The sequence below is a fragment of the Camponotus floridanus genome, unplaced genomic scaffold (genome assembly GCF_003227725.1).
Source record: "Camponotus floridanus strain SB8 unplaced genomic scaffold, Cflo_v7.5 scaffold38, whole genome shotgun sequence".
NCBI lineage: Eukaryota > Metazoa > Arthropoda > Insecta > Hymenoptera > Formicidae > Camponotus > Camponotus floridanus.
Genome location: NW_020229525.1, coordinates 45,918 through 66,242, shown reverse-complemented (window position 1 = coordinate 66,242; position 20,325 = coordinate 45,918). Strand labels below are relative to the sequence as shown.

General features: G+C 27.3%; 2 protein-coding genes across 2 annotated transcripts; both read right to left on the bottom strand.

Moving 5' to 3' along the window:
- Positions 1 to 1,565: 1,565 nt before the first annotated feature.
- On the bottom strand, positions 1,566 to 14,047 carry LOC105250541. The gene is made up of 12 exons (XM_025411148.1): positions 13,722 to 14,047; positions 13,209 to 13,375; positions 11,975 to 12,229; positions 11,719 to 11,884; positions 11,256 to 11,474; positions 10,593 to 10,844; positions 10,187 to 10,356; positions 5,109 to 5,513; positions 4,371 to 4,944; positions 4,068 to 4,289; positions 3,004 to 3,255; positions 1,566 to 1,951 (listed from the first exon to the last, which is right to left on the bottom strand). Exons 1-12 carry the CDS (start codon positions 14,014 to 14,016, stop codon positions 1,785 to 1,787), a joined length of 3,144 nt encoding a protein of 1,047 aa, XP_025266933.1. The 5' UTR covers positions 14,017 to 14,047; the 3' UTR covers positions 1,566 to 1,784.
- An 889-nt stretch (positions 14,048 to 14,936) lies between these two features.
- Positions 14,937 to 19,801, bottom strand: LOC105250542 (probable cytochrome P450 6a13). The gene is made up of 8 exons (XM_025411175.1): positions 19,741 to 19,801; positions 19,238 to 19,581; positions 18,700 to 18,866; positions 17,438 to 17,692; positions 17,172 to 17,337; positions 16,535 to 16,753; positions 15,801 to 16,052; positions 14,937 to 15,543 (listed from the first exon to the last, which is right to left on the bottom strand). The coding sequence occupies exons 2-8, from the start codon at positions 19,530 to 19,532 to the stop codon at positions 15,371 to 15,373; spliced, it is 1,527 nt and encodes a 508-aa protein (XP_025266960.1). The 5' UTR covers positions 19,533 to 19,581; positions 19,741 to 19,801; the 3' UTR covers positions 14,937 to 15,370.
- Positions 19,802 to 20,325: the final 524 nt, after the last annotated feature.

The following is a 20,325-nucleotide window of genomic DNA, read 5'->3' as shown; positions in this document are numbered from 1 at the left end:
TTTCACTTTTTCTTTAAAAGCTGATATTTAAATTTTAACGAAAAATTTTAAAGAAAAAGTAAAAAAAAAATTATGCATTAATTTTGTCTAGGAGTGTATATATATATATATATATATATATATATATATATATAATATAATTTATATTATATATATATATATATATATATATATATATATAATTTTTTGTTCAGAATTAAATTTCCTATAAGATCTCAAAGTCTGGCTGGAACGTTCCACCCTGTATATATATACACTCCTGGACAAAATTAATGTATAATTTTTTTTCATTTTTTCTTTAAAATTTTTCGTTAAAATTTAAATGCTAGCTTTTAAAGAAAAAGTGAAAAAAAATTATGCATTAATTTTGTTCAGGAGTATATATACACACATAGCATACGCACAGCATAGCGACATAGTTGACTGCTGTATTTATACTTACGAGAGCTGTTTGTTTATGTCGCCAGTTGATTCACGAAGTACTGAGTTCTCTTACCCTCTCTGTTTTAAAAGCATACACATGTGCGATAAAATATATGTATATAGAGAAGTCTTAAGAGTAAAGTTTTACATTAGAAAGCAGAGCAAGTGCGTGTAACTTATTTGCATGTTACGGTATAAGAAGTAAATAAAAAAATTTGCATTTTAATACAACACGGTATATTCTGTTTTTATATGCGTACAATTGTGCATATTATTATAAATATATTATTGTAAATATATTGCCATAAATATATATTTTACAAGAGCGAAAATGAAGTATATTGTTTTTTGGAGCTGATTAGCTAATTTTTGCAGAAGCAGCGTAAAAGATCAGGTAACTCTCCGAAATGGAAACAGATGTAATTAAATTAATGTAATATAAGTGATCAATATTTTCATGATTTTGTTGTGTGTCAATTTCTTTTATCAAATATGTATAAATAAAAACGCCAATATTCGACACATAAGTATGGTGTAATTATATTTGCTTAATACAAATTGTTTTGTTATGGAAAATCATAATTCACATAATTATAATAGATATATGTGTTGTTTTGATACTTTTTTATAAGTATTATAGTATATACATATATATAAAAGAGCAGTTTATACACATGCATATACACATACATATTATTTTTTCGATTAAATTAGATTAAAATTATCTCTCATATACATCACATTAAGGGTTATTATTTATGCGCGTACATAAATCCCTAAAAGCGATCGTAAAAGTTATGACAGATAATTAAATTGATGTAACATAAGTGATCAATAATATTCTAATGATTTTGTGTGTATGTGTCAATTTCTATTATTTTCTAATAAAGCTAGCAAAAATTATTTATTCTTTTTTGCGATTTATTGGATATATTTTTTGATTAAAATTCTCAGAACTAGAAAGAAGCTTAAGACAGTTTTTGACTTTTCAGAGAAAAAAAGATTATATTTTTAAAATTGGGAAAATTACATCTCTCTAAATTTCCCTATAGCATTTATGGCGAATAAAATACAATATAAAAATATCAGCTTAATTGATTTAATGAATCTCCTTTTTAAAATACTTCTAATTCTGAGGTGCAGATTTAATTAAGTAAAATAATACAGAAACAATAATTGATGTTCTATCTATCTTTGCCGCCAATTAAGATAATTATGATATATTACGGTATTATAATTATGATATATTACGATATATTATTAAGAATGATATATTTATTATTGCGATTTTATACACGTGTTTAATATTTAATCACATATATTCCTATTAAAACTTTTTTAAAATAGAAATCTTTACAGATCTAGGAGGATGGAGTGATGGCGAGCCAAAATCCCCTTTCGCTCGTGGTCACGAGACTCCGTCTGCTAAATTTTATCGGTACGATCGATCTTTCGCATATCTCGACTCGATGATTCTTGAGGAATGATATTATTCCCATCTTGATTTGCAGCAACGCGAATCGCATTCCTGCAAGATTGCGAAATCAAGTTACGCCGTCTCAGCAATTATGACGTATCAATTATTTAATAACAACCGATTTAATGACGATTCCGAGGCAAGCTTATCGAATTGTAACGGATGTTTTTTTGCATAGAAAATTACATGATATATTATCACGGTGATATATTATCATTATATTAACACGGTTGTTGTCCTCCATAATCACATAAATTTGCTCGAGCAATTTTGCATCTTGCTTTCGAGAGAGAGAAGTAAATATTTATTAAATAAATTATATATCGAATAAGTTTTGCGTATATTATGCAATTTCTAAAAATATGTTTTCTTATTTGTGTTAATTATTGTATATAATTGTATATAATTTTTTATTTGAAAATTATTGTAATTAAATATTAAGCTAATTAAGTGAGTGATTAAGGTGATAATATAACGAGTTAAATGCTAATTAAATAAGATAATTCAGTATTATCTTGTTTTTTGGAGTAATAAAGATAAATGACGAGATAAAGTTCGTTAAAGCATTTCTATGAATCGATAAACGAGATTGGTATATTTATAAATTCTACAGGTATGGTTTTTCTTATCAATGCCAAATCATTCTATCACTGTTTCTGGCCGCCAACTACAAACAGACTTTATATGGTTCACACGAGCGAAGTAACGCGTGACGTAATAATGTGTTGAGTCAGCGGATTATAAATTCCAGCTGTTTGCTTAATTCGCCGTTACTATTTACAGCCATTCTACAGAAGAATTAAAATTGAATTGGTTGTTCATATATGAACGTTGCTTAAACGCGTTCATTTTTATTTACGACGTTCTAAATTTCAGCGTTCGCTGACAATTTATTGCATCGTTTTTATTTTTAAGAAAAGAAATAAAAAATATGTACAGGAATCCAATGGCACAAGATATATTAAAAGCTGAACATAGGAAATTTTTGGGAAATCCCAAAACCTTTTTACATAATTTTATAGTTAAAAAATTTGACTTAATATTGCAAAAAAAGGGAATATCTCTCTCAAGGGAAAAGTAATAAATAAATAAAAAAACGATACCTATGCAATTTCGTGGTCCTTCTCCAAATGGAAGATACGTGTAAGGGTGCCTCGTGCGTTTATTCTCTTCCGTAAATCTCTCAGGATTGAATTTCATCGGATCGGGATAATAATTTGGGTCGTGATGGAAGCCATAAATTGGTATAATCACCCGCATACCGGATGGCAGTTCCACTTTACTATTTGGTATCTGGTAATTGTACTCGCACTTTCGAGATATCAGTGGAGCAGGCGGGTACTTTCTAAGAGTCTCTACGCAGATTTTTATAATAATTATTTCATCTAAATTTTTGTCTTTATTACGGCTTTTATTATGGTGAATGTATTCGGATTTTAAAATCTTATTACTATATGATAATAAAAATTTGTATTTTTGATTAAAAACTAAATTAAATCTTTTTGATTATAATAATAAACAATAATAAAAATCAAGAAAAATAATGAAATATATAATAAAATAATAAAAATAATAAAAATTTGTATTTTTGACTAAAAACTAAATTAAATCTTTTTGAAATATAATAATAAACAATAACAAAAATCCAGAAAAGTAATAGTCATTTGTTATTAATTTTTTTATATTTGATACGATTTTGACCTCAGAAATATATATGTTACAATTTTGAGAAATTGAGATTAAAGTTATAATAAAAAAAACTATCGATTATAATTTATCATTTATCAAATTTAATATTTTTTTTGGATCGTTGAATTCAAATCTAATGTTAAAATAAATTTCAAGTGACAGAATTAATAGAAAAAATGTAAAAAAATATTTTTTGCAAACATTTATACATAAAGATTTTATAAGTTATTGAATAATTCAATGGAAATATATGAATATAATATGTCAAATTCAATTTTGTCAGATTTTTCTAAAATTCAAAATTAAAATATTTATAATAGCATTTTTGCAATTTTAATCGCAAATTTCTCGAAATTATGATGTGGTACAGTTTTGAGACCAAAATTGTATTTAAGATCAGAAAATTATAGAATAATTATTCTCTTTGTTGACTTTGAAAAGCTATCTGTCATTGAATTTTTTGTATCAAAGTGCATACCTAATATTACCATATCGAGATACTTCATATCTTGCACAGCGTCGTATGTTAATTTATTATCTCGCATTCCTAAGGCGTTGCATATCTCCCGTCTAGTTCTTTCTTGGATCTCCTGATTCAAAGCTAGCTCGTGAAGACAGAACGCGATGGTGTTCGAGGACGTTTCGTAGCCGGCGGCAAAAAAGACGAACGCTTGCGCCGCAATAGCATCTTCATCTAATTCTATAAAAATCATAATTTATCTTTAATCTTCGCGAATAAAAAAAAACAGACGAATATGCTCTCTTTCGCAAATGACTTTACCGATTTCCTTTGCCGCCTGGGCGTTCTCGTCATCATAGATTTGCGCGCCGCTTTCGTTCTCCAGAACGCCCTTGTTCTTCAGCTCGATCAGCAGGTCCATAAAGTCGTGTCTTCGCCCTTCATTTCTCTCCCTTTGGCCGATCATCTGCGATACGACGCTCTTGAAGAATGTGGTGACAGTCGGATCGATGACCTGCACGCCCAGCAGCCTGTACAACCCCGGCATGGCCGTTCGCAGCATCCTCCAGAGGGTCGTCTTGTAACTCGGCCTCGAGAGTCTCTTCGCTGCCTGGTGAAACTCGGATTCCTCGTCGGTGAGGGCGTTTATCTGTATGCCGAAGGCGCAGCTGCCGATGACGTCGATGGTAAACTTGGCCGCGAATTCCCGCACCTCGATCGTGCTGCGATCACCGCTGCAACTCGCGTCGATGAGTCTCTGCAGCTCCTCGCAACATTCCACCAACAGGTAGAACATCCGTTTCATCTTGCCCGACGAGAACGCGGGCGTCAATTTCGATCTGAGGTTCTTCCACTTGCGTCCTTCGAGGTTGAACAGGTGGCCGGAGAGCGGATCCTGATTAAAATGGAATTGAAATTTCGATATCGAAGTTTCTTACGCCCGAGATCTATACGTGTTATTGTTAAATGTTTAGTTAGTACAATTAGACGAGCTCGAAAAGCCACCTGTTTTTCATCTGAAAAAAAAGAAAAATAATAATATAGTGTGCGTTTTAATACCTGAGCGTTATTGATTGGAATTCCACGATTTGTGAAGTAGGCAAAATCCTTGACGAATACGCTCTTCACCAGATCGGGGTCGCGTAAGATCAGAACGGGCGATCTAACGCGGAACGCACCGAAGAATCTTTCGTCCTTGAACCATTGGTACATCTCTTTGACACCTTCCGCTTGTGATTTCCGGAATAGGAGCAGAGGACCAAAGTTTCCGACGAGCACGGTCGGCTTTTTGAATGGTACGCCACGACATTGCCAAAAATCAAAAGTCGCACTAAGGTAAAAGTATAAGCTACCAAGAAGAAGTCCGATAAGCAAGAAGGGATCTAATAACACTAACACAATACCAAGCATTTTCGATTTCTTTTCGAGACACGAGTTTCGAGAAATATTTTTCTTCTTATATAATTTCTAATTTATATAATATAAATAATAATTTATATAACTTTTATCTCATATAAAAAAATGATACAATTAATGACTTTTAATCTACAATTTATTCGACATTATTTTTAATATTTTTTAGAGATTACATGAGAGAGTTTATATTAATTACTTAATTGATAGACTTTGAGTCGTTTGCATTAAATATCGGTTCAATGTTATTGATTCACTATCATAGCATAATACAATTACGATTGTTCGATCGTGATCGAGGTCTATTTTTAAGTCGTTCTTATAAACATATTCACTTATATATCGAGGTCTATTTTTAAATCGTTCTTATAAACGTATACGCTTATATACAATTTTTATAAACATACTCTAGTTGCACAAAAGCGTTTTATAAACGTACATTCTTATATTCTGGCTACATAAAAGAGCATTCAGAATAAACAGATGTAAATGTACTGATTATATGTGAGCTTAAATACACAAACCACTCGCACAGCTGTTTAGCGCAGTTTACTTCTTAACACGACTTGTTATTATTAACAGGAATATTCCTTCATAATTTAAAAAACACTTTCTTACATTACGGCTTAATTTTTAATGTATAGTGTCAATTATTGTATATAAAAATTGTAGAAATATATTTTATATATTTTTGGAGGAATTTTAAGAATAAAGAAAATATAGGGAAAAAATTTCTGAATTATATAAACTATTCCGAATTATAATATATTTTTTAAAAGAAATTTAAGTGAGTTTTATTGTAATTTCACTATTTTTATTAAAATATTTTGTATACTTCTTTTAAGACGATAATGAATTAAAATAAAAGTCGATCCTTGATTAATTTCTGAACTTTTGCACCAGTTGAAGCGTTCATATTTAGCATTCAGCATTTATTGCATCTCTTTATCGTACCTGATTACTTTATCGCACTTAATTTTCTCTGTTTCTTTTTATTATATTTTTGACTTGATAAAACCTATCCCTTTTCTCTTAATTTAATAAAAACTATAAATTTTAATAAAAAGTAATTTTTTAAATTTAATAAAAACTTTAAATTTTTGGTTCAAGATTACAAAATATTCTTACAATTTTATTTTACATTAATTAACATATAATAATAGAGAAAAACTTAAATAGTGGAAACAAAAAAGCGTCTAATATCTAATTAATTTGAAAGTGTTGAGTATTAATTTTATGGTACATATATACATATATTAAATTTTTGTATATTTTTACATATCACATGGCGAATATTTTGCATATTTTGACAAACTACAAATCTCTCTTTCACTAGATTTGCGCTGTTATGCAGTTTGCGCGATAAATCATTGATCGATGCACTGTTTTTTTCATTAAAAAACTGCACACTCATTCACTACGTTTCGGATCTGTGAACTTGACAGCCCGACAGCAAGTCGCCTCGACTCGTTCGATTTGACATAAAAGGACAGCGTCGTTCACACTAGGAAATATTTCGCGACACTCCAGTTTTATTTTGCATTACTGCACTTGCGATTTTCCAGAGTCGAATGCGCGATCGTCGTGGATCGTGCGATCGAAGCGGCTAGAAGTGGATCTGGTGGGAGGTACAGAGAGAAGAAAAAAAATAAACAATGTTGTGTATGTTCAATGCGTGCGCATATATTTGTGCGTTGCGTCGTTTATGCTGAAAGGCCGACCTCCCACCGACTAAAGCTATCAATACGAGCGCGCCACGCATTTATAGAGAGACCTTGGAGCTCGTAGTTGATGATACCTCCTTCGGCGAGAGATTCTTGCGCTTTTTCCTCTCTTCCGCTGGGAATTATTAATTCCCGCACACTAAAGAGAGCCTTTATTCTCTTTCACGCGATTCTGATAACTTGTTTGTTTCGCATGAATAATTGAATAAATGAACGTGAAGTGAATGGGCGTCTTTTAGCAGAATGAGATAGAAACGGAAGCGAATCTATTTGAATTATATCAAGTATGAATGCATATTAAGGATGTGTATAGGATATATAAAGATATGAAATTTTATGGATATTAACATGAAATTATTGTGAAATGTTATATAAATTTTATCAAATAACATGTGCCAAACGACTCGTTGTTAATCTAATCTATATCAAGATTTATTGGAGATTTGTAGAACGTGACTGATTGTTATCTTTAAAATGTGTGATGAAAGCGCTAATAAATTGTGAAAATACATTCAGGTGATCTTTATTTACACACACACACAGATGATCTCTTTTTTGGATGATATATTTTTATATTCCATATTAATCAAAAGAGATCATACATGATTATATTCCTTAAATATTTATCTTCTTTTTTTTCTTTTATTTAAATTTTGATCAGAGATATTTTTGCATTTATATAAATATAATAAACAATTTAAAACAATTTAAAATAACTCAGTCTTGAAAGATATCTATATCTTTATAATTCTTTTTCAGAATTGAATGTTATCTGTTATTCGCGCAAGATTTGATATCGATGGAATATAGAACCTACGAATGGTATGTTAAGAATTATCGTTAGATACGTATCTAGCAAAGTGTATTGCCAATGTGAAAATAGATTTTTCATTCATATTCATTTCCTTGAAACACATTGATCTCTTTAACGAGGCAGAGCATTAGAAGAAGAGAAGAGGAAGCCGTTTATATTTCTTTCAAATGATATGCGACTTACACGTATTTTCCTTTCAATGATTTATTTATATTTAATTTTATTTATAATATAAGGATTCTTGAAATAAAAACATTGAAATAAAATAATCGTTAAAATAAGCTCCACGCAAAAAAGAAAAGGAAAATTTTTTAAGTGTAATTTTTCTGTTTTATAATTATATCTAGTGTGTTCCAAAATTGGACTACTCTCGTTTTTCTTATGCAGCTTCGGCTGTTTTCATTAATTTATTTCCGTTTCTCCTAACAACAGTTTTGGAATGTGACCTAGACGAGAAACATAGAGAAAACGATCAGTGTATAGACTTCTTTGTTACGTACAAAAGTTCTCACGTGTAAGACGTATTAAATGTGTAAACATGTTCCTGTTAAACATGTTAAATGTTCTTGTTAATTGGACATTTTGAGTAGAAATAATAATTGACAAAAATAATAAAAATCATTGAGTATATGTGTGAAAGATAATAATTATTTGTAAGAGTTGACATTTATAAAAAAAGAATCGTTTTTTAAATTTTTGATAAATATCCTAATCGAACAAATAAAGATATACTGGGTGTCTAACGTAAGATGTCCCAACGAAAACACATTAGATCAGATATCCTGTATATGTAAATAATTATATATTTATATATTTTAATTAATCATCAATATATATTTAAATATATATTTTATTATATAAATTTATGCGTTGAAAATATAAATTACGATAAAAATATATATGTGTATATGTTTTTTTAAATATATTCACATATCGCAGATTACATAATAGAATATATCATTCTATTTTGATTGTGAATTTTTCCATTGCAAGATGAATTGCATATCAAATTTCCATAAAAAGCTTGTAATACTTAGTTTACTTGGCATATTGACAACTATTAATTGTATGTACATCCTTGGCAATTTTGCTCTATCCCAAGTTTATAAAGGTAAATTTTATATTTTTGTTATAAATTTTTACCATCCGCGTTTGGCTCTTATTCGCTCGTTTCTTAAGTATCGTGTTATTAATTACATAGAGCCGAATTCTTTATCAATTTAATAATAAAAAATAATTGAGGTGAATACACCGACCGATTAATGATTCGCAATTATTGAATTTAATAATGATCACGATTATTATTCTTAGAGGGAACGAGGAGTTCGGATGTTTGCAGGAAGTTCTCCAGCATCGTTCACCTAGGTCAACCTATGTTTGCTAAAATTGAAGGCTATAAATACGGTAATGGGATATCTCACTGTTCTCCGATTCCTTACATGGATCTTTATGGGTTTTATGACAATGAAGGAGGGAAGTAAGGAAAGAGAAATAAGTGAATTTATTTAAACGAGACATGCTGCTGGTAATGTAAGACTTAAATAAATACAAGTGGAAATGGAGAGAGAGATGAAAACTGGTATCATCACTCACACTGTGCTTATAAACCAAATTTTCAGCCTGTTTCATTTTCTCCGTTGACTGAAATTGCCTCAGATATTCGCAATGAAACCGATTTCTCAATCTGTAGGATTAATTATTCAACTTTCTTAAAATAACTAATTTTACTGTATCAATCAAGATAAATTTTTATTAAAATTTTTTCATATAATTTTCTTATGTCTAATATATAATTTAATCTATATGTATTAGTGATATAAATTTTAGAATGTGATACTTAGGCTAAGTCTCTGCTCTGTGCTGTAATAATCTTATATAGCAATAATAAAAAATGAAACAGTATCTGTCTTATAACATCCTTCTTTGAAACACCGAACAAACAAATTGAATTACAATATTCGATAGAACTTTTTAAATGCAAATATTTTCAATGTAAACTTAATAATTCAAATTAATTTTTATAAATATAAATCTTTACATTATACAATTACATGCAGTTAATTACAATTACTACGTACACAAATTATTTTGTCGTAAACCATATTGAATTACAGCTTCTCATGATCGATACATTTTTGTCGAGATATTCTTATTAATTAATATTTTAATTGTAAAATTGTTTTCTATTCTTGTAAACGACGGCAGATTTTTAACCATATTCCAGATTTACTTGTCAACGTAATGCCAGTCGGTTCAAACTGTAATGGAATAGGAGTCTTCTCACTAAGTTCCACTTTATAATTCGCCATGAGAGTAACGAGACCTACTTTTATTTGGATGTAAGCAAACTTCATTCCTATTTAGGATGAAAATAAAAAAATTATCTAAACAGTAATGACAATTAATAATTTTATATAATACATAACACAAGTACATATATATATATGTTTTGAGAAATATTTATAATGAAAAATATTTATTATTATAAAAAATATGAAGAATTTTATAATATGCATAGATAGCAAAATAATATATGTTTATTTAAATATTGCTCAAATATTAAATATTTCATTATTTGTCTAAGTATATTACCAATACAAATTCGTGGTCCATCACCGAAAGGTAGATATGTGTTATTGTCATGTAGCTTCTTATTCTCATCAATAAATCGGTCCGGATCAAATGCATTTGGATTTTTATAATAAAGCGAATCATGGTGGATTGCATAAATAGGCACCAGAACTTTTGTACCTTTTTCTAATACAACATCCGAATCGGGAATTTTGTACGATTTTTCGCAGATTCTTTGTGTTGCACCAACGGGCGGATACTTTCTAAGAGTTTCTAAAAATGTGATATTTTTTTTTAAATCATCAATATCTCCTTATTCACTTAACCATAATTTTTATAATGATTTGTAATTGTGTCAAATATAAAATCATATATACCAATTTATTTCTTTTTTTTGCGTTTTACATGTGAAACGCAATCAAGAACAATATTTCTAATAGAAGTAAATGAAAAATTATTGACAGATAACATTTGTTTTATTTTACAAATTTAATTTTTATAACAATTTGTAGAGATTAAAAATGAAAATTATCTTAGATTAGTTGTTAACGATTGAAATTGAAAATTATCTTACATAGATTAATAGCCAATCACCGGGCAATCATTCATCTTACTAATTATTAAACTGAATTTTGCGAATATATTTATTCAATCTTTGGAATTTTCTTTCGAATGGAAACTTACCGTGAACAATGCAATCAAGATACTTCATTTCTGATATAGTATCATAAGAAAAACAGCCGTGTTTCTCGTAGATGGTTTGTATTTCGTCGTACAACTTTTCTTGAATCTTAGGATTAGCAGCTAACTCATACATAGCAAAACTCATAGCCGTCGATGAAGTTTCGAAGCCAGCCAAAAGGAATATAAAAGCTTGGGCTGTGATGAGTTTGTCATCAATAACTGTAACATGTATCAAAACGATCGATTTTTCATGCGATAATAAGTAATCGGAAGACGCGCAAGTTATAATATTATTAATATTATAATTAAATATTTAATTATAAATAAATATAAATATATAAATAATTATATAATATAATTTAATAAATATAATTTAATTATATTTAACTCTAAATATATATATGTATATAAAATTATACAAAAGACAAAAAATGTGTAAGACAAGAAAAATGAGATCTGATACCTATATCATTAGATTCGGATGTCCCGTTTTGCGATTGTGCATCTTTCATCTTTGTTTCTTTATATCTTAAATCTATTAAAGCTTGCATAATATCATTTCGTCTCATGTTGTTCATTTCTCTGTGTATAATTATTTCTTTCACTATCCTCATGAAATACACAGTAACCTTTATAAAAGAGAAATACAATAAATATATTAAAGAGATCTTTCTCTCTTGATATTTACTTGTAATAATAATAATAAATTGAAACGTTACATCTCGAGGTGTTAAGCAAACTGATAACCATTTGTATATTCTGGGCATGTAATCGCGTACATATCTCTTCATCGCTATCTCTAACGATGGATCCATCATCTTTTTACACATTCTCCGAAATTCGGAATCACCATTTTGTATCGTGTTAGTTTTAAGTCCAAAGAAACAGGTTGCGATGATCTCGCTGGTAAACTTGGCAGCAAGATTTTGAAATTCCACGGGTTCTTCATTGTCTGCACATTGATCTATAAATTGCTAAACCAGATTGTTATTACTAGTTTACTGCAAAATTTGTAACTGGACAAATAATACATGAAAATATTGTCTTAATATTCATATTTGTTTTAAGAGAACTATGTATTAAAATAATTTAGAAGCATTTTGTGGAGAAATTTTATGTATTTTTAATGAATTCTGTTTTTAGTATTGTGTAAATTTTATATCGTGGATATATGAAAATTTTTAAATTCATTTATAATTACATATTTTTTATTTAGTGTAAGAAATAAGCACTTTACTTTTTTAGATAAATTATTTCTTATATTTTTGATAAATTATTTAGTTTCGTTAATTGAAGAGAATAAGAAAAGAAATTTTAATTCGTTGAAAAGAAATTTTAATGCTGTTTTTATAATATCTAATATTGTGATTGAATATGTTGCGTATTCTTTTTAATCATTCACTAAAGAAGCATATTAAAATCTTTTTGGAAATTTTTGACTAATAAATTATTATTATTATATTACTTGGTAAACATAGTTTCGTGTTCCAGCATTTGCTCTGAATATAGAGATTTACATTAAAGTTTATGTTTTTCTTTCTATCTCTCTCTTTTAGAAATTTATATAAATTACTATTATACATTATATATATCAATATGAGATATTGATTGCCATGTTAAAATTTGTATTTATTACATACATATTCCTGTTAAAAAAATTAAGTTTTGAATAAAAATAATATACGAATGTAAAATATACATCTAGTCGTTAATTTTCTAAATTTTTGTTTATATTTTATTTTTGTATCATTAATTTTTTTCATTTGATTATATTTTATTATATCTATCATTAATTATGTTTTTTAAAGAACTTTGAGACGTGTGTAAAACAGAGGTATTCTGTTAAAAATATTGTGTCATATATTATATATATTATATAATATTTAATTAAAAAATAAATGAGAGAAATAGGAATTTAATTAAAAAATATGTGAGAAATAGCATTTGAAATACCTTAAATGTTTCTGATACTTCTGTGATCAATTCAAATACGTGTCGAGTTTTACTAGTTGTGAAGACGGATGCAAGCTTCATGCGCAATTTTCGCCAGCGTTGTCCATTGATATTAATTAAATTTGCGCTAAGCGGATCAGCATGTTCGTTTATCACTATGCCACGACCTAAATAGGACTATGAATAAATAATTGCCAAGTGTAATTGTGTGTTTATTCGAATATCATCATCGTTACGGAATTCTCATTAAAATTTCCTTATTCATCATTAAAAAATTAAAGTTACTTCATCAAAGTATTTTATCCTAATTATAAGAGTAGAAGAAAAAGTAAGTAGATAAAAATGGGTTAAAAGAGAATTAATTTTGGAAAACTAATTAGTGGAATGACTACAATTTAGATATATAGCCAACAGAATTAGATATAAATATTTTTACATTAAAAAAGAGTAAGTTTAAAAGTAAAGAAAATCAGGAGAAGAGTTTTGTGTGATTGTGATAAGAGAATAACTTACTTTGAAAGCAGGTAAAGTCTTTCACGAGAATACATTTAATTAATTTTGGATCTCTCAACAGGAGGACCGGTGTTGTGAGTTCGTATATACCGACAAATGGATATCCTTCGAATTGTTTGTACATCATCTGGAGGCTTTCAGCGACTGTGATCTTTAGCATCGATGCATTTCGACTATTCCCGAAAAACGAAAATTTAGGACAAGGTACGTTTCTTCTTAACCAATATGTATAAAGTCTCGTCCAATAGTAATATAATAATAAGATGCACGATGAGACCAGTAGTAATAAAATCATTTTTTTAAATACCGGATTAATGCCGCAAAATATTTACTATTAAAGTTTCTGAAATAAAAGAATATTAAATTGCTTATATAGAAACGTAACAAATTATTATATTAATTTCATAGGTAACTTCTTAATAAAGTTAAATAGAATCACAATTCTATTTTATAAATGAACACGATATTGCTCACATTTTTATTATAGAACTATATATTATGTGGAATATCGAATATTTGTCAATTTTATATAAGTTTTGTATCAGATTTAGAAATAGATATATTATAGATATATTAAATGCTTTCAATAATAATGGGGAAAAAATTGATTTTTATACTTTAATTATATACTTACATTTCCGCGTGTGAACAAGTTGTGAATAATAAATATATTGTTCGTCTCTTCGAAGAATATTTTGAGATTCGAAAGTGCACAAACAACTGTAAGCTACAAGAAGAGAAATGCAGCATTATATACTCTGGTATGACCAATATATTCATGTCTGAGTTTTGGATCAAGGTCTCACATGAATTTACTTTCTTTTAATAATATAAAATGAAGATGTCGTTCCTTCTTTTTATTTAACATTGATAACCGAATATGTTATATAAATAACAAATAAGTAATGTGAATAAATAGTATATAAGTTATAATCAGTCACTTTAATATTTATTGAAAACGATAATAAGATAAATTTAAGTAAACTTTTCATCTTAAGTAAACTTTTCATCTTTCTCTCTTGGCAAAATACATTGACCACATTAAAAAGTATTTATAGTTTCAATATATATTGTGTATTTAATCATATAATATATAATTGATATATTTATAAGTAATACATATTTATAACATTAAATCAATCATATTAAGTTGATTATTTAATGGAAATTTATATCGCATTAGCACACAAATGTAATGCATTTAAATCGGAGCAAAATTGTTTCAGGACGCATATCGTTAAAAATAATAATTTGCATTTATCATAAACATTATCTGAATGATATCATGAAGTTTTAAATATCTGAAGATATATATAAATCTTCACAGATTTAACGAGTTGCATTCTCAAATATTTGCTCAGATTTGTATCAAGTAGCAAATAGTTTTCGTCAGGTTTTCCGCAAATAAGGTTTATAGATTTATAGATTTATATATCTCTCGACAATTCAAAGTTGGATATCTGGAATAGTTTTATAATTTGAAAAAAAGTTACCATAATTATCACGATAAATTGAGTTTTGTATCGTTTTCTATCATTTCTTATTGACTCTTAGAGAAGCCCAATAAAATTTTCGTATACACATAAATTGCTCCGACATATCCAATATTGAATATATAGCTTCTTATTGTCGTATGTTAAAGTTGTCCTCTAATCTTGTAAACGACGACGGATCTTCAACCATATTCCAGATTTATTTACCAATGTAAAAGAAGTCGGTTCAAATTGTATTGGAATAGACGTCTTCTCACTTAGCTCCACTTTATAATTCATTATGAGAGTAACGAGACCTACTTTTATTAGGAGGTAAGCAAATTTCATTCCTGTTTAAGATAAAAATAAAAAGTATTATTATATATAAAAAGTATTACTATATATAAAAAAGTATTATTATATACAAAAAGTATACACTATTAATTATTTCATATAATATATAAAAAGCAAATATATATATTAAATATTTTTTAATAGTATTATAATTTTAAAATATATAAAAGATATTTTAATATGTAAAATAACGCTTATGCGAATTTTACTTAATTACTAAATGTTTTATTATTTGTTTAAATACATATATTACCAATACAGATTCGTGGTCCATTACCGAAAGGTAGATATGTATCATTGTCATGAAGCTTCTTATTCTCACCAAAAAATCGGTCCGGATCGAATGTATTTGGATTTTTATAATAAAGCGGATCATGATGGATTGCATAAATAGGCACGAGAACTTTTGTACCTTTTTCTAATACAACATCTGAATCGGGAATTTTGTACGATTCCCCGCAGATTCTTTGGACCACACCAGAGGGCGGATACTTTCTAAGAATTTCTAAAAGTATAGTGTCTTTTTAAAACAATATCAATATCTCTCTTATTATAAACACAATTATTATATAATAATTTATAATAAATGTTAAATATAAAATCATGTGCTAGTCTACTTTTTTTCGTTTGTGTTTCATGCAATGCACGAAGCTCAAAACAATAATAATACGCATCAATAACAAAAATCTATATAATTATTTTAATTATAATTATTTCTAACAGAAATTATTGACAAACAAGAATACCTTTCGATTCAATAACGAGAACCTTTCATTTTTATTTTCCGAATTTAATTTTTATAACAATTAATAAACTTAATGCTAAACTCTGAGAATCTTAGATTAGTGATCAATTACTATACTGCTATAATGCTAATAACTGTTTTTTAAAATTGTTCTTACTAATTCATTGAAGTAATTGCATTTTACAAACGTATTTACATTATGCTTTTTGATCATCGCAATTTTTATTTGAGTGAGAACTTACCACGAACGACGCAATCGAGATACTTCATTTCGGATATAGCATCATAAGAGAAACAGCCATGCTTCTCATAGATGGTTCGTATTTCATCATACGATTTTTCTTGAATCTTAGGATTAACAGCCAACTCATACATAGCAAAGCTTATAGTTATAGATGTGGTATCGAAACCAGCCATAAAGAATACAAAAGCCTGTGCTGCAATGAATTTATCATCGAAGACTGAAACATGTATCAAAACAATCGATCTTTTTAAACGACTGTAAATTAATAAGTTGAAAAAATATATAAATGAATTAACATACATGAATATATATTTCTAAAAACTTGATATTACTTATATTAATGTACTTATATTAATATTTATTTACTTATATTAATATTACTTATATTAATATTTATTTATTTTTACAAAAATTTAGTTTTCTTTTCTGATTATATTATACACATAAATAGATTGTCATTAGTTAGTTGTATATAACTCTTGATAAATGCTACCGGAAAAAGTACAAGTTATAATATTATTATTATTAATATTATATTTAAGTATTCAGTTATACATAAACGTAATTAATTATATTTAATTATACATAAAATTACATAAAATAGAAATGTCTTAGACGAAAAATAAATCTGATACCTATATCATTAGATTCGTATAACGCGTTTTGTGCCAGCGTATTGTCCACCTTTGTTTCTTCATATTTTAAGTCTATCAAAGATTGCATGATATCATTTCGCTTCACAGTGTTCATTTGCCTGTATGTAATTATTTCTTTCACTATCCTTATAAAATAAACGCTAACCTTTATAAGAAAGTGAAAGTAATAAATATAAATTATAATTTAAACAAATATATTTCTGTTGTTATTTATTTAAAATAATATTAATAAATTGATACGTTACATCCCGAGGTATTAAGCAGATGGATAACCATTTGTATAATACAGGCATGTAATCGCGTATATATCTTTTCCTTGCTAGCTCTAGCGATGGATCCGCAGCCTTTTTACACATTTTCAGAAATTCGGAATCATCATGTTCTATCGCATTACTTTTGAGTCCGAAGAAACAAGTTGCGATGCTCTCGCTAGTAAACTTAGCAGCAAGATTTTGAAATTCCACGGGATCTTCATTGTCTGCACATTGGTCTACAAATTGCTAAACCAGACAGTTACTATTAGTTCCAGAATAAGATATATATAATCAAACAAAAAGTGCGTAAAAATGTTGTTTTAATATTCAGAGTTTATTTTGGGAATAGTAAAGTAAATTCATTAAAGTAATTTATTTCGGAAATTTTTTAAGAGATTTTATTTTGCACATTTAATAAATTTCGAACAAGCTTCGTATTTTGTAAATTTTATTCCATGGATGTAATTCTTAAATTAGCTTATAATTATAAAATTTTTGTTTAATCATATTTGGATTTGATTTATATTTCAGTAAAATTGTAAGACATTAATATACTTGACTTATTTAGATAAATTATTTGATTCCTATAATTGATGAAAATAAGATAAAAATTTGTTATTCGAGATGGATGCTGTTTAATATGATGTCTAATATTATTCTCTTGAAGATGTTATATATATATCTTTTTAATCGCCTATTAAAAAAACTAAAATTCTTTTTGGAATTTTTAACTGATAATTTATTATTGTTCTTTATGATGAAATGACTCAGTGTTTTTTTCAGGGGTTTCTCAGGGTTTTTTTTCCAGAATTTGTTTTGAATAATAAAATTTAGATTAAATTTAAAATTCTCTCTCTCTTTATCTTTTAAATATTGAAATAAATTATTATATGTTATTATTATATATTATTATTATATATTATCTATATATAATATATCAACTGTTAAATCAACATTTGAATTTATCACGCATGTATTCTTTCTTGAAACATTAAGTTTTGAATAGAAATAATATACTAATGTAATAAAACATTTACATGTATAATTGTTAATACTTCCTAAATTATTTATTATATATTCATTATTTTTTCTCATTAATTATATTGTGTTGTATCACTAATTTTTTTAAATTATATCATTAATTTCTTTAAATTTTTATTTATATTTGTTTTATACTTGTATAAAACAGAGATACTCTGCTAAAAATATTATATTAATAGAAAAAAATGTATGTGAAATAATATATGAAATACCTTAAACTTTTCTGACACTTCCATGATTAATTCAAATAAGTGTCGAATTTTACTGGTTGTAAAAGTCGATGTGAGCTTTGTGCGCAATTTTCGCCAGCGTTGTCCGTTAATATTAATTAAATTTGCGCCAAGCGGATCAGCTTGTTCGTTTATCGGTATGCCACGACCTAAATAGGATTATAAATAAATAATTGCAATCATTAAATGTGATTGTATTCATTCAAATAAAATCCTCGCTATGAAAGTCATATATATATGAGAATTTCCTTATTAATTGTTTGAAAAATTAAAGTTATTTGCATTTGATCGTAATTATAAAAGCAGAAAAAATAAATAGATAAAATCAGATGCGAGAAAAATTAATTTTGGAAAACTAATTAACATATTGAACTAATTAACACATTGATTAAAATTTAAACATAATTAACACAGTATTTTTCGTAATAATTTTTTTATATTAAAAAAGAATTTAAAAGTGAAAAAGGTAAAAGTAAACGATTTTGAAAAGATGTATGATTGTGAAAAGATAGCAACTTACTTTGAAAGTAGGCAAAATCTTTCACGAAGACATATTTAATTAGTTTTGGATCTCTCAACAGAAGAACCGGTGTTATAAGTTCGTATATACCGACAAATGGATATCCTTCGAATTGTTTGTACATCATCTGGAGACTTTCAGCGACTGTGATCTTTAGCATCGATGCATTTCGACTATTCCCGAAAAACGAAAATTTAGGACAAGGTACGTTTCTTCTCAACCAATATGTATAAAGTCTCCAGTAGTAATACATTAGTAGGATGCACGATGAGACCAGCAGTAATAATAAAATCATTTTCTTATGAGAAGGGATTAACACCGTGAAATATTTATCATTAAAATTTCTGAAATGTATACAAATTATTAAATTAATTTTACAGGCGTAAATACTTAATCAATTTAAATAGAATCAAAGATTTATTTCATAAATGAAAACAATATTGCACATAAGTCATATAATTTATTATAAATTTATATATTATATCGAATATCGAATAACTTACCAATCTTATGTACGTTTTAGATTTTTAATAAATAATCGCTTATGTTAAAAATATTTTCAAACTTATAATGAGAATACAGTTGAACACTGATATATTTTAATCATACTTATTTTTCTGTGTGCGTAAATAAATTTTGAATTATAAATATATTGGTTCTTGCCTCTTCGAGAAATATTGTGATACTTGAGAGATGCGCGAATAACTGCAAGCTACAAGCAAAGAAATGCAGTATTATATACTCTTGCATAACCAATATCAAGTTTCCTTTTTGGATCAAGGTTTTATATGAAGTTATTTTCTTTTATCAAATAAACTGGAGATGTTTCTTCTTTCTCTTTTTATTTATCATTGATATTTTTTATTTACATTGATATCCACACAGAGCTGTGTATGTAAATAAATATAATATAACCAATCACTTTAATATTTATTTATTTAAGCATATAAGCAGTAACTTTAATATTTATATATTTATTTAAATAAATATATTTAAATAAATATATTTAAATAAATATATTTTGAATGTTATATTAAAATAAGTTTAAGTAAATTTCGTTTTTCTCTTTATATAATATATTGCAGGGC

Bases quoted from the DNA above. Each gene is read 5' to 3' on its own strand.
- LOC105250541 (XM_025411148.1), bottom strand. From the start codon at position 14,016: ATGATTTTATTACTACTGGTCTCATCGTGCATCTTATTATTATATTAC. The intron at 10,357-10,592 runs GTAATATACTTA...CATCCTAAATAG, and splicing joins TGGACCACGAATTTGTATTG to GAATGAAGTTTGCTTACATC. The intron at 3,256-4,067 runs GTATGCACTTTG...AAATCTGCGTAG, and splicing joins TCTCGATATGGTAATATTAG to AGACTCTTAGAAAGTACCCG.
- LOC105250542 (XM_025411175.1), bottom strand. From the start codon at position 19,532: ATGATTTTATTATTACTGCTGGTCTCATCGTGCATCCTACTAATGTAT. The intron at 17,338-17,437 runs GTAACGTATCAA...TTTCTTATAAAG, and splicing joins TCTGCTTAATACCTCGGGAT to GTTAGCGTTTATTTTATAAG. The intron at 16,754-17,171 runs GTATCAGATTTA...TACATGTTTCAG, and splicing joins ATACGAATCTAATGATATAG to TCTTCGATGATAAATTCATT.